The sequence below is a fragment of the Perissodus microlepis genome, chromosome 5 (genome assembly GCF_051167445.1).
Source record: "Perissodus microlepis isolate ML-2025 ecotype Zambia chromosome 5, ASM5116744v1, whole genome shotgun sequence".
NCBI lineage: Eukaryota > Metazoa > Chordata > Actinopteri > Cichliformes > Cichlidae > Perissodus > Perissodus microlepis.
The window spans coordinates 33,131,895-33,146,266 of NC_140465.1; the positions used below are offsets into that span (position 1 = coordinate 33,131,895).

The window sequence follows — 14,372 nt, forward strand, 5'->3', positions numbered from 1 at the left end:
ACTCTCATTCTGTTCTTGAGTTATTGCATTGAATAACGAACAGAAAAATGTTTTTGAATAGTGTGTCACAGTGTTCTTGACCTTTAACCACCAAATTATCATCAGGCCAGTCTTGAGTCCAAGTGGATGTTTGTCTCAGACATAATATAAATAAGAAAGAAAATCAGGATGGCTTTGAGGTCTCAGTTACCCTGACCCATGTCCACCACAAATCTACATTTGAAGAAATTCCCCTAAAGATAAATCACATTCACATAGATGAATGGGTGAAAAGACAGGTGAACAACCCTGTGGCTGGTGAAGTACGGCAGCTATAATATTTATACTATAGGTTAATTAAAAGAGTTTTCCAATGCTCAGAAAACCTTCAATGCTGCAAGCATTCAGCTAATTCTGAGACAAAGGGCCCATCGAGCTCAATTTGAGTACTTGGACTTGAGTAAGAAAAATAAATAAATAATGGGGTGGTTTCCCAGACTGGTGTTAAATCAGAAGCCACTTAAACCAGCTTTCTTAGTCGTGGCTTGAAGTAGTATCATAAGAGGGCTGGACCAGTAAAGCTGCCCTTTCTGTCAGTATAAAGACATTTAACTAAACATTTAATTCCTGAGATATTTTAATATCAGAAAAAGAAGAAAAAAAGAATTTAAACAGAAAGTCTCAGTTTCTCTACAATGCAGGCCGATTCTGGCCCCCAGGCCTTATGTTTGACATCCGTTACCTAGACTTAACCTAGTCCTGGATTATTTAAACAGATTTCCTGAAGAAAAATTGGAGCTACTCCAGGACTAAATTAAACCTCCAGGAGTTAAGTTTAATTTTAGATTAACGTCATTTGTCAAAGAAGATCAATGAGTTACTTGAACTATATTAATGACGATCAGTGAGCATCACCAGCCAGACAAATTCTTCCTGACATTTTTATTCAATTTGATTAAATGAGTTCTTATTCGTTAAAGATGCTGCATTGTCATTATCACAACAGCTGTTTTACCTTCAGCAGTGTGGATGCCAAGCTCCCGTGGCAGCAGTCTGATAATCCAGATGTATTAATGAGTTGCATACAGAGATCATTTTGTAGAATTAGTTAAAAGTAGAACATATTTCATATCAGATGACACAGAAGCAACTGAAAGTTTGCATTTTCTTTTTCTATTTTCAAAGTTGAAAGTTTTCATATACTTAGGGTAAATGCGTATGATGCCTGATCTGATCATCATCGTCATCATCTGTTATGTTCTTCAAGGCTGCTGATTCTCTGTCTTTATTTGTAGGTCCTTCATCAGTTTTAGACTCTTCATAAATCAGCAGCAGTTTTTTTTAATTCATTGTTATATTCTTCTTCAACATATGTGCAGAACCTCTACAATCATGTCATCTCAGTGATTTTACAAAAAAGTAACAAGAGGAAGCCAACAAATGTTACCTGAAATCAATGAATTCCTCCCATAGATTCTATAGATTTCTACAGTTTTTTCAGAGCAGAGCTTATCCGCTGCCATCGTTTTCATTGCCTTTTCTGTTCCAAACTGTTTTAAGCTTTTAGAGTGTAACGCTGTCCAACCTCAGTCCAGCTCATTCAGATTAGCACAGGTGGTTTTAAGTCCAAGACTCCGTAGTCCAGGTTTTAGTAATCAGCAATTAACCTGTGTTTTGGAAAGCTACCTTTTAGGCCTGAATGAACTAATGTGTATCCAGGCCTACTGTTAACATCTGAACAAAAACTCATGCTTGTCCTTTCAATTCTGTGTTGACCAGAAACACTATTTCAAAGTAAATCATCTGGCAATTATGAATGTTTCTATCAAATTTCACTGAAATCAAAAAATTAATTATCCGGACATCTCAAACCAACCTCATGAGGGTGGTCTAAGTTAGAACTGATATAAAACAGTGCTGAGATGCGTCTTTATGTACCATAGTGGTAGATCCACTGACCAACATATTAGTCTGGCATTACAATAATGACACTAATGTGGCTTAAAATGCAACCACTTTGCTGTATCGCATGATAAATAGCACCTTAAGTAGGTAATTGTAATGACCTGTACATTTTGCAGTGCACAGCATTTTGATGTTAATTAAATTAGGTCGGAAAATGCTGTTAAGAAACCTGTAAGGTCTGCAAGTGCTGCATCGCCGACTAATCAATTGCCATTATCATGTCCGGGACAAAGGTCTCGACCCGAGGGACGTGTTGGATTCGGCCGTTTCTTCTCTCCTCTTCGCACAGAACAAGGTGCTCTGCAAAAGCAGCACAATTTTATGGCCACTGAGGGATGATTTTACAGTTTAAGAGTAACGGCTACCCATAAAAATAGTGGCTCATCATTTCAGAAATGACAATATATTGTGAAACTAGCCAGCACAATGGCTGTATTGTTGGTGTGCTGTCTAAACATGAATCTATTATAGCAACACTACTGCTGCACCTTCAGGAGGAAATGTCTGGGTAAATGTCTATATCTGTGTGTTCAGAATCTGCGTGTTCAGAATCTGCAGTTTTGTTGTTGTACAACAAAACACTTTAGGACACAGAGTACTCAGTGAGCCTCAGTGGAAACATACAGTGTCCTCAACAGATGTCATTATGTGGATTAGGACTGTCTCTCCCGCTCTGCTCCCCTCCTCCCACTCGCCTCTGACCCTCTCATTTATCCAACACGAGGGCGGGTGGGGGGTGGGGGGGGTGGAGAGACGGGATAGACTGGCAACAGGTTTCGCCACACTGGCCAACATACTGTACTTAAGCTAGCAAGCACCTCTTTGTAATAATCTGCAGAGATAGAGAGTCTCTTATATGGATATCTTCATCAGCCTTTAACTGTCAGTTTCTGTGGATTTGTTTGTGGAAGACTTATAAAGATGATTAAAACCATGTTTCAACATGCGAAGAAACATCCAGGGGTAGGTTCCGTCATTCATTTATCTTTTATATAGTCAGAGATTTATAAACAAGGCCTAAACAGCTGCCTGTAATTTCAGACTGGTGTTTGCTAACAGTTGCACTTCTAAACTGCAAGTCACTGAAAAAGAGACACAAAACTGAAAACATGACAGTGAAGAATGATAGAAGAAGATACATTTGAAGCCAACCGTATAAATGGCATGAATAATGTGCAACACTGCCTCGACGCCGCTGAGAGCAATATGTTACTGTGCAGCTTAAAGCGTGGCACTAGAATACCAATTTGCAACTACAACTTATGTCTTAAAAATGCAGTAAAATACTGTCTACAAGACATACTAATGTTATTAATTAGTAACTGAGTCCCTTTCAATTTCACGATGACAGCTCAGAGATTACAGAAAGCTTCAGAAAACTAATAAGTGGACCTTAAAGTCTGGATTCTTTTGTTACAACAATTATAACTCCTTTCCTGATCAACTTGTTGGAAACAAGTACTGTGGCAGTGTATAATTACGCTGGCATCTTAATTTGCTTTACCAACATAATAAAATGAAAGCAGAAGAAAGACACAGAAGCTGTCTTTTTTTCTGCTTCAAAGCTGTGCTGGGCTGACCCAAATTTGAGGATTGACGTTGTTGGCTTGGCAGTGCACCAGAAAAGTAATAAGGGCAGCGTCAGTATCGAACCCCAGCGAGCATAAAACATTTCCTATATCGGTCAGGCTGATGGTGAAAGGTGAAACCCTCTGCTGCGTGGCTCGACATGAAGAGATCAGCACCCGGGGATTGGACAGCTCCCGGCACACGACAGTCTTCATTATTTTCTTGGTGTTTGTTTGAGTGTCAGCGATCAAAGCTGACCTGCTTTGTTTGTGTTTATATGTGCTGCCGCTTCAGTGATGATCTAAGCGAGGCATCTGCAGTAAGATACAGTGTGTGTGCAGCGCACAACGTGAACCTTTTTTCAAGGTTATGCCAAGTTCATCGAGATCTTACTTGGAGAAAAAGCAAACAAAAAACATGCAGCGTGGGCACACTGTGCAGTACACGAGTAAGACAACATGTGCTAGATACACAAGGAAAAAGTCTGTTTTAGTTGATGAAAACTGACTACAATCCTACTGACGCTCAGTTGTGATTAAAAAACAAACAAACCTGGAAATACTTACTGGTTTCAGCTCGTTAGCTTACAAATGCAAATCAGCATCTTTAGGTTTCAGGCTATTGATGATCAAACAAGAAATATGGAGATAATTAAGATGAAACACATTTGACAACGTGTTGACAAGGATAATAAAGAAAGGTGAGAAATCATTTAATCTTAATTGATAACGCATGCAGACGACTAGTTTCATGTTAGTGCATAATATCCTAATTATTATGAAATTTGGTTAATTGGCACCTTGGATCCTGGGTGATATTTAACATTAATTAAGACAAAATATTAATAACACAAGCAGGAAAATAATCTGCAGATTACCATTTGTATTAACTAACTGCTGGCTGCAAAACTATTCAAACTTCATTTTGACTCATGGACATGAGGACCAAAAGTCTATAAAACGCTCTGAATGAAAACGAGAGCGTAGCCACGGTGATGTCACTCCTGATTTTAAATGACACCAATACTTTTAAACTATAAAGGCAGCTTATGTAGGGGTGAGCAGTGTGTCATGATTTATGAGAGGAATCATCATCAATTTGCAAATGCTGAACACACTTTAATGACCACTAAATCACTGTGATTTTTGCTTTCCGCAATAATTAGTTGATACAACAAAACACATCTTTCAGCTTTTCATGTATTTTAAAACTTTTTTTTTGGGAGACCTGTAATTTTAATGTGGCTGTCTTCTGTTCTTTAAATGTTCTATAGACTGTAAACAAAATAGGCGTGACAGTCAACACAAAATATATTTTTTGTGACATTTTTCATAGTGCATAGGTATAGTTAGGGCTGGGCCATATCATACCGTTCACGGTAATACCGGTATAATGTTGGGCAACGATAAGAAAATGAAATATCGCGATAGAATATGGGTAAAACGCGCATGAGCAGTGCCTTTGTTTTCATACGCACATGGCGGAAAATGCGTGCCGGCGACGTAGAATGAGAAGGGCGAAAGCGGATCGTTGAATGAAACAGATGAACCAGAACTGGTTTGTAAAAATGCTGCAACTTCAGTGGTGTGGAACTGGTTCAGCTTTCGTCCGTCAGATACACAACAAAGCACTATTTTTGGTAGCGCATGCTAGCGGGCCGTCGTTATTACCGTGTTTTTTGGAAAATATGGCACACTTAAAATCAATCCTTTGATTTTTCTGAAAATCGACAGTGCCCCTTATAATCCCGTGTGCCTTATGTATGAATTCTGGTTGTGTTTACTGACCTCGAAACGATTTTATGTACACGGCGCTCGAAAATCTGTCAAATGTTTTAGTACGACTTTGCTAAGCTACGAAGCCGCACCACTTGATGGATTGTCGGAGCATTACGGCTATCGTAGGCAGGAGCCTCGCGGAGTGATACGTACTGTGCTTCAACATAATATTACCGTACTGTGTGTGCATAACCTCTTTTTAAGTTTTGTGGATATTATACATCAGCGGTCCCCAACCTTTTTTGTGCCACGGACCGGTTTATGCCCGACAATATTTTCACGGACCGGCCTTTAAGGTGTCGCGGATAAATACAACAAAATAAAACTAGTACCGGTACCGAAAAAAAGAAGATTTATTCATAACACACGTGAAAAGACCCAGGAAAACCGAGTAAACGATAAAAATGATAACAAAATAACGCTGAAAACCGATAAAAACCTTGAAAACCATACATTTCACACCTGAGCCTCAACTCTCGCGGCCCGGTACCAAACGAATCACGGACCGGTACCGGTCCGAGGCCCGGGGGTTGGGGACCGCTGTTATACATGGTTACGCTGAGGATACGTCGGCTAATTTCCACTGGAAATGCCTTTTGGTTAAACTGCCAACAAGGAATTAGCATTTTTTATATAATTTTAATGCACATAAAAAACAGCTGCGTTTGAAAGTGAAGTGAAAATACATTGATGTTTGGGGTTTTTTGCACTAATAAAGTTGTGGAGTTGTAAAGTATTTTGTCTTGTGTCAATTATATCGTCAGTTATATCGTTATCACAAATTTTCAAATGTATATCGTGATAAATATTTTTGGTCATATCGCCCTGCTCTAGGTATAGTTTTTCATTTCAAAAAGATTTATTTTTTACAGTTCTGTGAGATACATACTGGACTTGCAGGATAGAAAGAAAATATCAATACGATACCGGCTGCCGGCTTTGGTATCAATTCTACTGATATTTGGATTTAAAACTTAAAACTAGTACCTGAAACCATGAAAGTCTTTACTGAGATCACAAATCGAGTCAGCACTGGATTCGTTTTCTCAGACTTTTATACAACTGCACTTCATTTTGAAACCAGAACTGTCAAATCCTGCTAACTAAAGCCCTTTTAAAGGAACTTCTGCAATAACTTCCCAAGTCTATCTATCATATAGTCTATGCTTTAAGGTAGAAAATATCAAAGTTTTATCATCACCAGACTTTCTCCTAATCAACAACAAGGCAAGTGGCAACGCAATCAGACAGAAGACAGATGTCGAGATACAGCTGAGCAGAGACATCCTTCAGTTCAACCTGATCAAACTGTCATCTCTCTACAGCTTGACTAGATCTGTGTGGGCTGCAAACAGCTGTTCGCCAGTGGTGTGACTCTCCCTCTCCATCTTGTATACACAGTATCACACAGTAATATTAGGAAATTTATGCCTATGTAGTGTTGATAAATAGATGCGCCATGGTGAAGGGATTGTCACACCTAAGCTTTGGGTGTTTAGCATGACATCACATTTCCTCCCCCTTCCCCTTAATATACTTTTTAAATTCTTAAATCCCATCATCATCACCTCTCAGGATATCAGATAAATGTGTCTGCATAAACACATTCATGACTGTGCGTCTGAGAGCACCCACTGGGTGTGTAAGCTCATTTTTGTGCACATTTGTGTGAGTGTATGCGTTAGGTGTGCCTCCGCCTCAGTGTGTGTTTGTGTTTCTGTCGCTCACTGTGACAGGTATAGCGTTATAGGAGGAGAGGCTGGCACACAGCTCTCTCTTCCACTGCGTCCTTGCCCGTTCAACCCAGGCTGACAGTGAGCTGCCTCACACATGGCCTGGGTCTCATGCATATGGAGGAGGGCAGGGAGAGGAAAAACAGGAATAACAACTACCAGTATATGTGTGTGTATTTCACACGGGCGTATGTTCATGGTACATATCACAGCCAACCACTTGATGGAATGTGTTTGTTTACCACCTTCTGTCTCTGTGCTCTGGGACTAATGCAACCCTCCTCTCCTCTACTGTCCTTTCCTCAGTTAATCCCTCAATTTTTCTTCATGACTCTGGGCATCACAGGGGCCTCTCTCTACCTGATCCGTCTGGCAAGAGGGCCGCATGTCACGTAAGTTTTCATATTGTTTGTCTGCACACCGTAGGATTCTTCCACTTTGCTATTGCTAGTGTGAGTTTACAGGTTTTGAAACGTTGGCTGATTAAAGCTTGATATCAAACTGCCTGGACAGTTTGGTTTTAATAGCTGGTCCCAGTTTTGATCTGGGTCTCTGCTGACATGACATACTCCATTTTAAAACATAAAATCGGAAAGATTTGGAGTCAGCAAGTGGATGGAATACATAAAATGCTATCACCTCTGAACCCCAATGTCACTTGTATAGATGTGTTAATTTCTAAAGTAAAAAGAACCAAATTTAACCCCTGCTTCTCTTTAAATGTTAATTCGCTACTACTTTCTGCTGCTGAACTCTCTTAAAGTCATTATGGATTTGGTAAGACCCCTTAAAAGGTCGAGAATAATTCAGTCAGCTAAGTATTCAAAAATTGGTAAAAATTGTGGCGATAACAACAAAGAGGTTCTTAACCACCAAGGATCTGAAAATTAGGTCCAAATTACTGCAACATAGTCAGACAGAGTCCATCTTCTACCAAAGCCAATGTTCCATATCACAATTTGAAATAAAGTGATAAAAGATCAGAAACAACATTTTTTCAGTTTTCAGTTTTTTTTGTCATATGCAAGTTAGCACAGGGTCAACATCGCAATGAAATGTATTTGACGAGCAGAAGACAGTCACTCAGCAGAATGGTACAGTAGAAGAAAAAAAGCAGGTACCATCTTTGCCCATGCTTCTCCAAATTTCATGACAATCGATTCAGTAGCTGAAATTTACTCCCATCTCAGCTACTTGTTGAAGCCAAACTACGATTGACAATGTCTTCATGCTTTTAATTTTCACAGTCCAAAATCTAATAAATCCCACATGATCATTACAAAAATCAGTGTCTGAAGGGTAGACAAATAAAACAAATAATTTGTGTCACAGTGGAAACACTCCACAGCTGGAAGGAATAGTGGATTAAAATATCAGGATCAGAGTCATCTTCAAGCCTGATGAAGGACACAAGCCATCTGTTGGTCAGGTAAAACAGTTGTTCTACATACAACCAGTGTTGTTGGAGTTTTGACTTTTCCAACTAGTCACCATCAGCTTGCAACCATTGGAGAGCTGGTCAAAGTTGGAATTACTTTGGTTTTAACAACTATGAAACCTGTAGGCCAACAGACCTAAAGAGCCCCTCCTCATGCAGCCTCTAAATTAACAAAGTTCAAAGACCAGAGTTCTTATTCTTTCACTTAGTCTCAGCCACAAAAGACCCAAATTCAACTCTAACTGCCCAGTTCCTTCTAACATGAGCCTTAGACAATTAAACTTTCAAGATAAAAGGACTTAATTCACTCAAGCCTCCACCGATCCAGTAAAAGCTTCTACAGGACAATAATCCAAAGCAGAGTTCACGACACAACATGGCCTATTAAACAAAACAGAAGTTCTCACTTCAGCATCATTAAAATCCAACCACACATGTTCAAACATGCTATCCATGCAAGTTTAAAGTATCTTAGAACTTGAAGTGATTGAACAAAATTGTCTGAAATTACCTTAATCAAGACTACAAACTCTCTCAGCTGAATACAAAAGAGCATTTGCTAAAAAGCAAGTTCTTAAGCACCGACTTTGTATGGTTAATGCCTATTTGCTGGATGGCTTGTGTTTATTTCCAACTTTAAAAACCAAAAGGATATTTTGCCAAGTGGTGCTGAAAACACTGCCACAGAACTGTAAGTATGCACTGATTTCAATACGAGTATCAAAACAAAGCGTAAACACTAAGAATAAGACAATTTAATCAGGTAGCAGCATTAAACTGTCACGTTTTAGAACTGCACTAACCGCACTGAACTCGGTGACCGCTCACATACAGTAAATGTTCACTGCTCGTGTCCTACTTTGAGCTACACAAACCCACTTGTTCTGAGGGTCAGCCATAAAGCCTGACCTCATCACCAGCTGCAGACACTACTGTTGGTGGTAATGGAAAGCGAGGAGGGGAGATATGCTTTCTCTGCCATCGGTCTCTCTGTCTCTTTGTGTGTGCTTTGGCGGTGTGACGTGTTGCCGGAGGGGAGGAGGAGGAGGGATGGACAGTCACAGAGGAGTGCTGTGAAATCCAGACTTTGGTTAATGAACAGAGGAGAACTGCCAAGTCACTGGGATGAGTTCACCTTATCTCATAATCACTCTCTCTTCTCCCCCCAACTTCTGTCTCCATTCGGCATCCACATATTTATCTTCTTTTGTCTCCGTCCTTCTGTTGCTCTCTTTCTTTCCCTTGTTATTTGTTGCATCGTGGTCTGTTACCCTTGTTTAAGTCTTTTTCTCTGTACCTGCCTTGCTTTATGCTTATGTTCTGTCTTTGTTCTCCTTTGTCCTGCTCCTCTTTATCCTGCATGCCATGAATCTCTGCACATTTGCAGCCTCTGGGATAAGAACAACAACCCGGAGCCCTGGAGCAAGCTCGACCCAACCTACCAATACAAGGTGACTATAATCCCATCACACACCAAGACCACCTTTGCACCAATCATGCCAGAATAGTAATCTAGACAAGAATGGCATTGTTTCACTCATTCACTGAAAATCTCACATTTATCATCAGCTTAAAAATGACCAAAATAGATTCTGACAAATCAGTTCTGGCAAAATGTCAAATACATGACGCTGCTTCCTGGCTTTCTCCACATCTGCTCAAACAAAGAAAAACAAAGTGTCTCTCAAAAACAAATTAAAGCAGATGGAACCAGGAGCTTTTAGTGGTTTGTAATAATTTGCTTTACCTCTGAACAAGGCCAGAGCTCCAGACAAACTAATGAAAATATAAACAAAACTGACCCAAAATAAAGCAGAAATATAGCCACTTGACAGGACCCACTAAAGAACATTTGGATGATATTTTTCAGAGAAAAGAGTGTTTTCTTGGGGCTTGAAGGCTGCGTTGCACGCTAGTGGAATGAAAGTCCCTGCAGACAAAAGGTCAGGACATGGCATGTTTAATTCTCGATAGGAAGGCAAAGGTCTCGCATCGAAATTCTACTGAAGTCCAAACAATGATCATAATGAGGACGGTGAAGTGAGAAGGAGGGAAGGGACGAGGGGGGAGGTGAGGGTTTTAGTGGCAGACCAATCAAGAAAAATACATGTGGAGAAAATAATCACTGCCAGTGATTTCACGGCTGGAGGTCTGAGAAGCGTGCAGGACACACACATGCACTCGCACAGTATTTATTATCCATGGCATATGCAAACTAAGGGTCGACCGATTAGTTTTATCAGGGCCAACGCCAGTAGCAGTTAATAATCCAGAGAATGATAACTGATATTTGGAATTTAAATCAATTTGCAGTGAATGAACATTTTGGTGTTCAGTGAACAACACAAAAATTTATTGGTATTTACAGTGAAAACTGCAAACTTTTTTATTCTGGATGAAGTTGTTAAGAATGGATTATGTTGCCAGAACTGTTTATTTTATCTGAGGAAAAGGCCTCGCTGCAAAGTCTATTTTATAGTTTTCTTATACTACATTAGCCATGTTTGCCAGATCATGCAGAGACAAAAAGGCTGTGCAGGATGTGTATGAGCAAAGAAAGATAGTGGTGAGATATGTGGTAGTGACAGATGGCTTCACATCAGGAATTAGGGGGTGGGATTACATCAGGTACTGGCTCTTAGCTCATTTTTGTTTGCAGTGGTGATGGAAAGGTTGGCAGATGAGGTCAGGTCGGAGTTCCCATGAACTATGATGTTTACAGATGACCTCATGATTGTAGTGAGGGTAGGGAGCAGCTGGAAGAGAGTCTGGAGACATGGAGGTATGCTCTGGAAACAAGAGGAATTAAAGTCAGAAGATGCAAGATAGAATATGTGTGAGAATGAGAAGGAAACAGGTGTAACACTGAAAATGCAAGGAGCAGAGGTAGTGAAGGTGTATGAGTTTAAATACCTGTGGTCAACCATCCAAAGCAAGGGACCGCAGACAAGAGAGGTGAAGAAGAGAGTGCAGGTGGGGTGGAGTGGGTGGAGAAGAGCATAAGGCTGGGATTTGGTACAGAAGGACAGCAGAAGTGAAAGGCAAGGTTTGGCGATGGAGATGGAGGAACTAACAAAGACACAGGAGACCAAACTGGAGATGGGAGGTTTGACAAGATTAGACATGAGCACATCAGAAGGACAGGATGGGTGGCTTGGAGACAAAAATTAGAGAGGTGGTTTGAACATGCAGAGAAGTGATGGTGGGTATATTAGACAAAGGATACTGAAGACGGAGCTTCGAGTCAGGAGAAAAAGAAAGACCACAGAGAAGATTGAAGATCCATGGATGTAATGAAGAGCAGAGGATTGGTGTGACAGAGGAGGATGCTAAAGATGTTGTGAGATGGAGGCAGATGCTTCACTGTAGCAAACCCTAAAGGAAGCAGTCAAAAGTAGAAGAAAAATCCAAACAACAATGACAGCGTTGGGGTGCATGTAGCCCATGAACGAAAGTCAAGGGAGTTTCACACCCTTAATTTAAAAAAGAAAAATCAAAACAACACAAACATATCCGCGACCTTTCCCTTGAAACAATGTTCTGATCACTCACCAGAACTGCTTCACAGAGCTTATCTGTGAAGTAACCTGCAGTGCTCATTGGTTACACAGCACACTGACTGGACAGTGGAATGGAGAGACATGTTTCTCAAGAGCACAGATTGGCTGTGATATACCCACCTCTCAAAGAACCATGCCTTTAAGTTGATTTATTTTATGTGGAACTCGGCTTAAAAACTTAAAGCAAAATGATTTGGCCAGGGCAATAATCTGCCAACCCCTACAGCAAACTGTTGTCCTAAAAGCATCAGTGGGATGAAAATATAAGAAAAAAAAAAAATAGACAGAGGTCACAGTACATGGTAGTGTTTGTTTATACTAGAGGGCGAGAAGTTCTAGGCTTTTTTTGGTTTTTATATTCCCCTCTTTTTTTGTAAAATGCTATCCTAAAGACGACACTGATGAATTTAATTTAAGCAAAACAGATTTAAATGTATTCCTCCTTCCTTCCGCAGTTTGTGGCCATCAACACAGACTACAAGAACCTGAAGAAAGAGGGACCTGACTTCTAAAGGTCCTCCAGGCAACTCCAGGGGCACCAAGTTTAGCAGGACCTCCTGCTGTTATCTCACTGATGTGAAACTTCTTTCTGATGCTCTCTAATATACACTGTGAACAAAAATAAATAAAGATCACATGAGACAGATGACTGGATTTTTAGTGTTGTCATAAAAAGTGTCGGTTTATCCAACTGACATACACAGCATTAAAAAAAAAATCTTTCAGTGGACTTTAAATATAAACATTACGTTTTTTATTCTTAAACGGCTTAAATAATAAGCACAAATCAATCTGTGATAGTTTTATCATTTTTCTTTCTTGTAAGGGCACTTTAACTAGGAGGTCAAAGGTCAGGGTCTTACTCTGAAATTCATCTCTCTGGCTGGAAGTGATCCAGCCTATTTTCTTAAAGCTGCACATATCAACATTTGCAATGTTGATATGTGCAGCTTCAAGACTTTTCACCCTACTCTGCATTACAACATAAACATGCTTGAGACATAAACAATTAAGCAAGTGTGTGTTTCATGCCTTCTAACCTTTCTAACACACACTTGCTTAATGATGTGATATAAAATAAAGTAATATAATGCCAAGCTGTTATCTTCTTTTTTACCAAGTGCTTTGCATCATGCTTATTGTGTTTATGCAGATGTATTTCACATCATGAAATGGAATAACACACCAAAAAACACAGGATCAGCAACTTCCTACTACTTAAAACACACACATGCAAATAACAATAGGGAGCTTCTGTCAAACAAAGACCTTATGATGGCAACAAGAATCATTTATAATAATAATAAAAAAATAATAATAATAAACAGATGAGCAATTTAAGATACACTTTATTATGCACCAGGGTTTCATAGATGAGAAACAATGGAGCCAAAAGTAGATGGAAAAAACAAGAAACAGTGGACATGAGCGCCCTATACCTGCATTCTTTCTAGTGGCCAGCAGGAGGAGAGGTCCGGGGTTAGTAATTTAGTTATTAAGCAGAAAATTTTAAGAACAGCATCTGCATATAGGAAAATTTTAACACAGAATTCCACTCACGCTGTTGGCGTTAATTAAACGGTTTGTAAAATTGTTACATAGACTATAAGCTTCTAATATTTGTAGCTGACTTTTCTATTGAACTTTTTCATATTCTATAAAAAAACAAACAAAAAAACCAACAACTTCCAGACAAAAAATAATATTAGGCTCATCACTTCACAAATCTGCAGCTGATTGGATAAGTAAGCCACACATGGACACATGCTGAGAAATGAACTTGCAGATAAAGAGGACAGAAATAGAATCAATCATGAGAGACTAATGTTTGTGTGGGTTACTGAGCTCTTAAACCAAGTTTCTGTCCCAGAAAGATGCTGTCCAAAGACACAAAACTGTTTGATCACTGCGTGTCTGTTAAAGACCAAAACCACATTTTTTTTTCAAGGTATGGAGCAGGAAAAGGACACTCAGAAGCAGTCGTTTCTACAAATATGTCTCCTGCTGGCACAATTCTCCCCTCTTGGAGAGTTCATTGAATGATGAATGTTTTGTGTCTGTGTGAGTCTACATGTGCGCGCGCCCTCGCTCAGTATCACTGGCCACCTGACAACATAAAATCCCGCTCTAATGGCACACAACCTGTCTCAATGACAGACCCCTGGGTTCTTCTAATACACTGCTTAATAGACAATCTATGTTCCAGACCCTGCATGGGTCCATTTATGTGAGTGTGTCTGTGTGTGTGCAGCTTTTAAACAGTAATATGCTTTCTCCAACAATGTGGTGACCTGCCCTGTGGGTATTGTCTGTTGCTGGGTATTGTGTGTGTGTGTGTGTGTTTGTGTCA

General features: G+C 39.8%; 1 protein-coding gene across 1 annotated transcript; it reads left to right on the forward strand.

Moving 5' to 3' along the window:
• Positions 1-2,715: 2,715 nt before the first annotated feature.
• On the forward strand, positions 2,716-12,691 carry LOC146387680 (cytochrome c oxidase subunit FA4). The gene is made up of 4 exons (XM_084929474.1): positions 2,716-2,907; positions 7,331-7,416; positions 9,850-9,913; positions 12,478-12,691. The coding sequence occupies exons 1-4, from the start codon at positions 2,866-2,868 to the stop codon at positions 12,532-12,534; spliced, it is 249 nt and encodes an 82-aa protein (XP_084785600.1). The 5' UTR covers positions 2,716-2,865; the 3' UTR covers positions 12,535-12,691.
• The last annotated feature ends 1,681 nt before the right edge of the window (positions 12,692-14,372 follow it).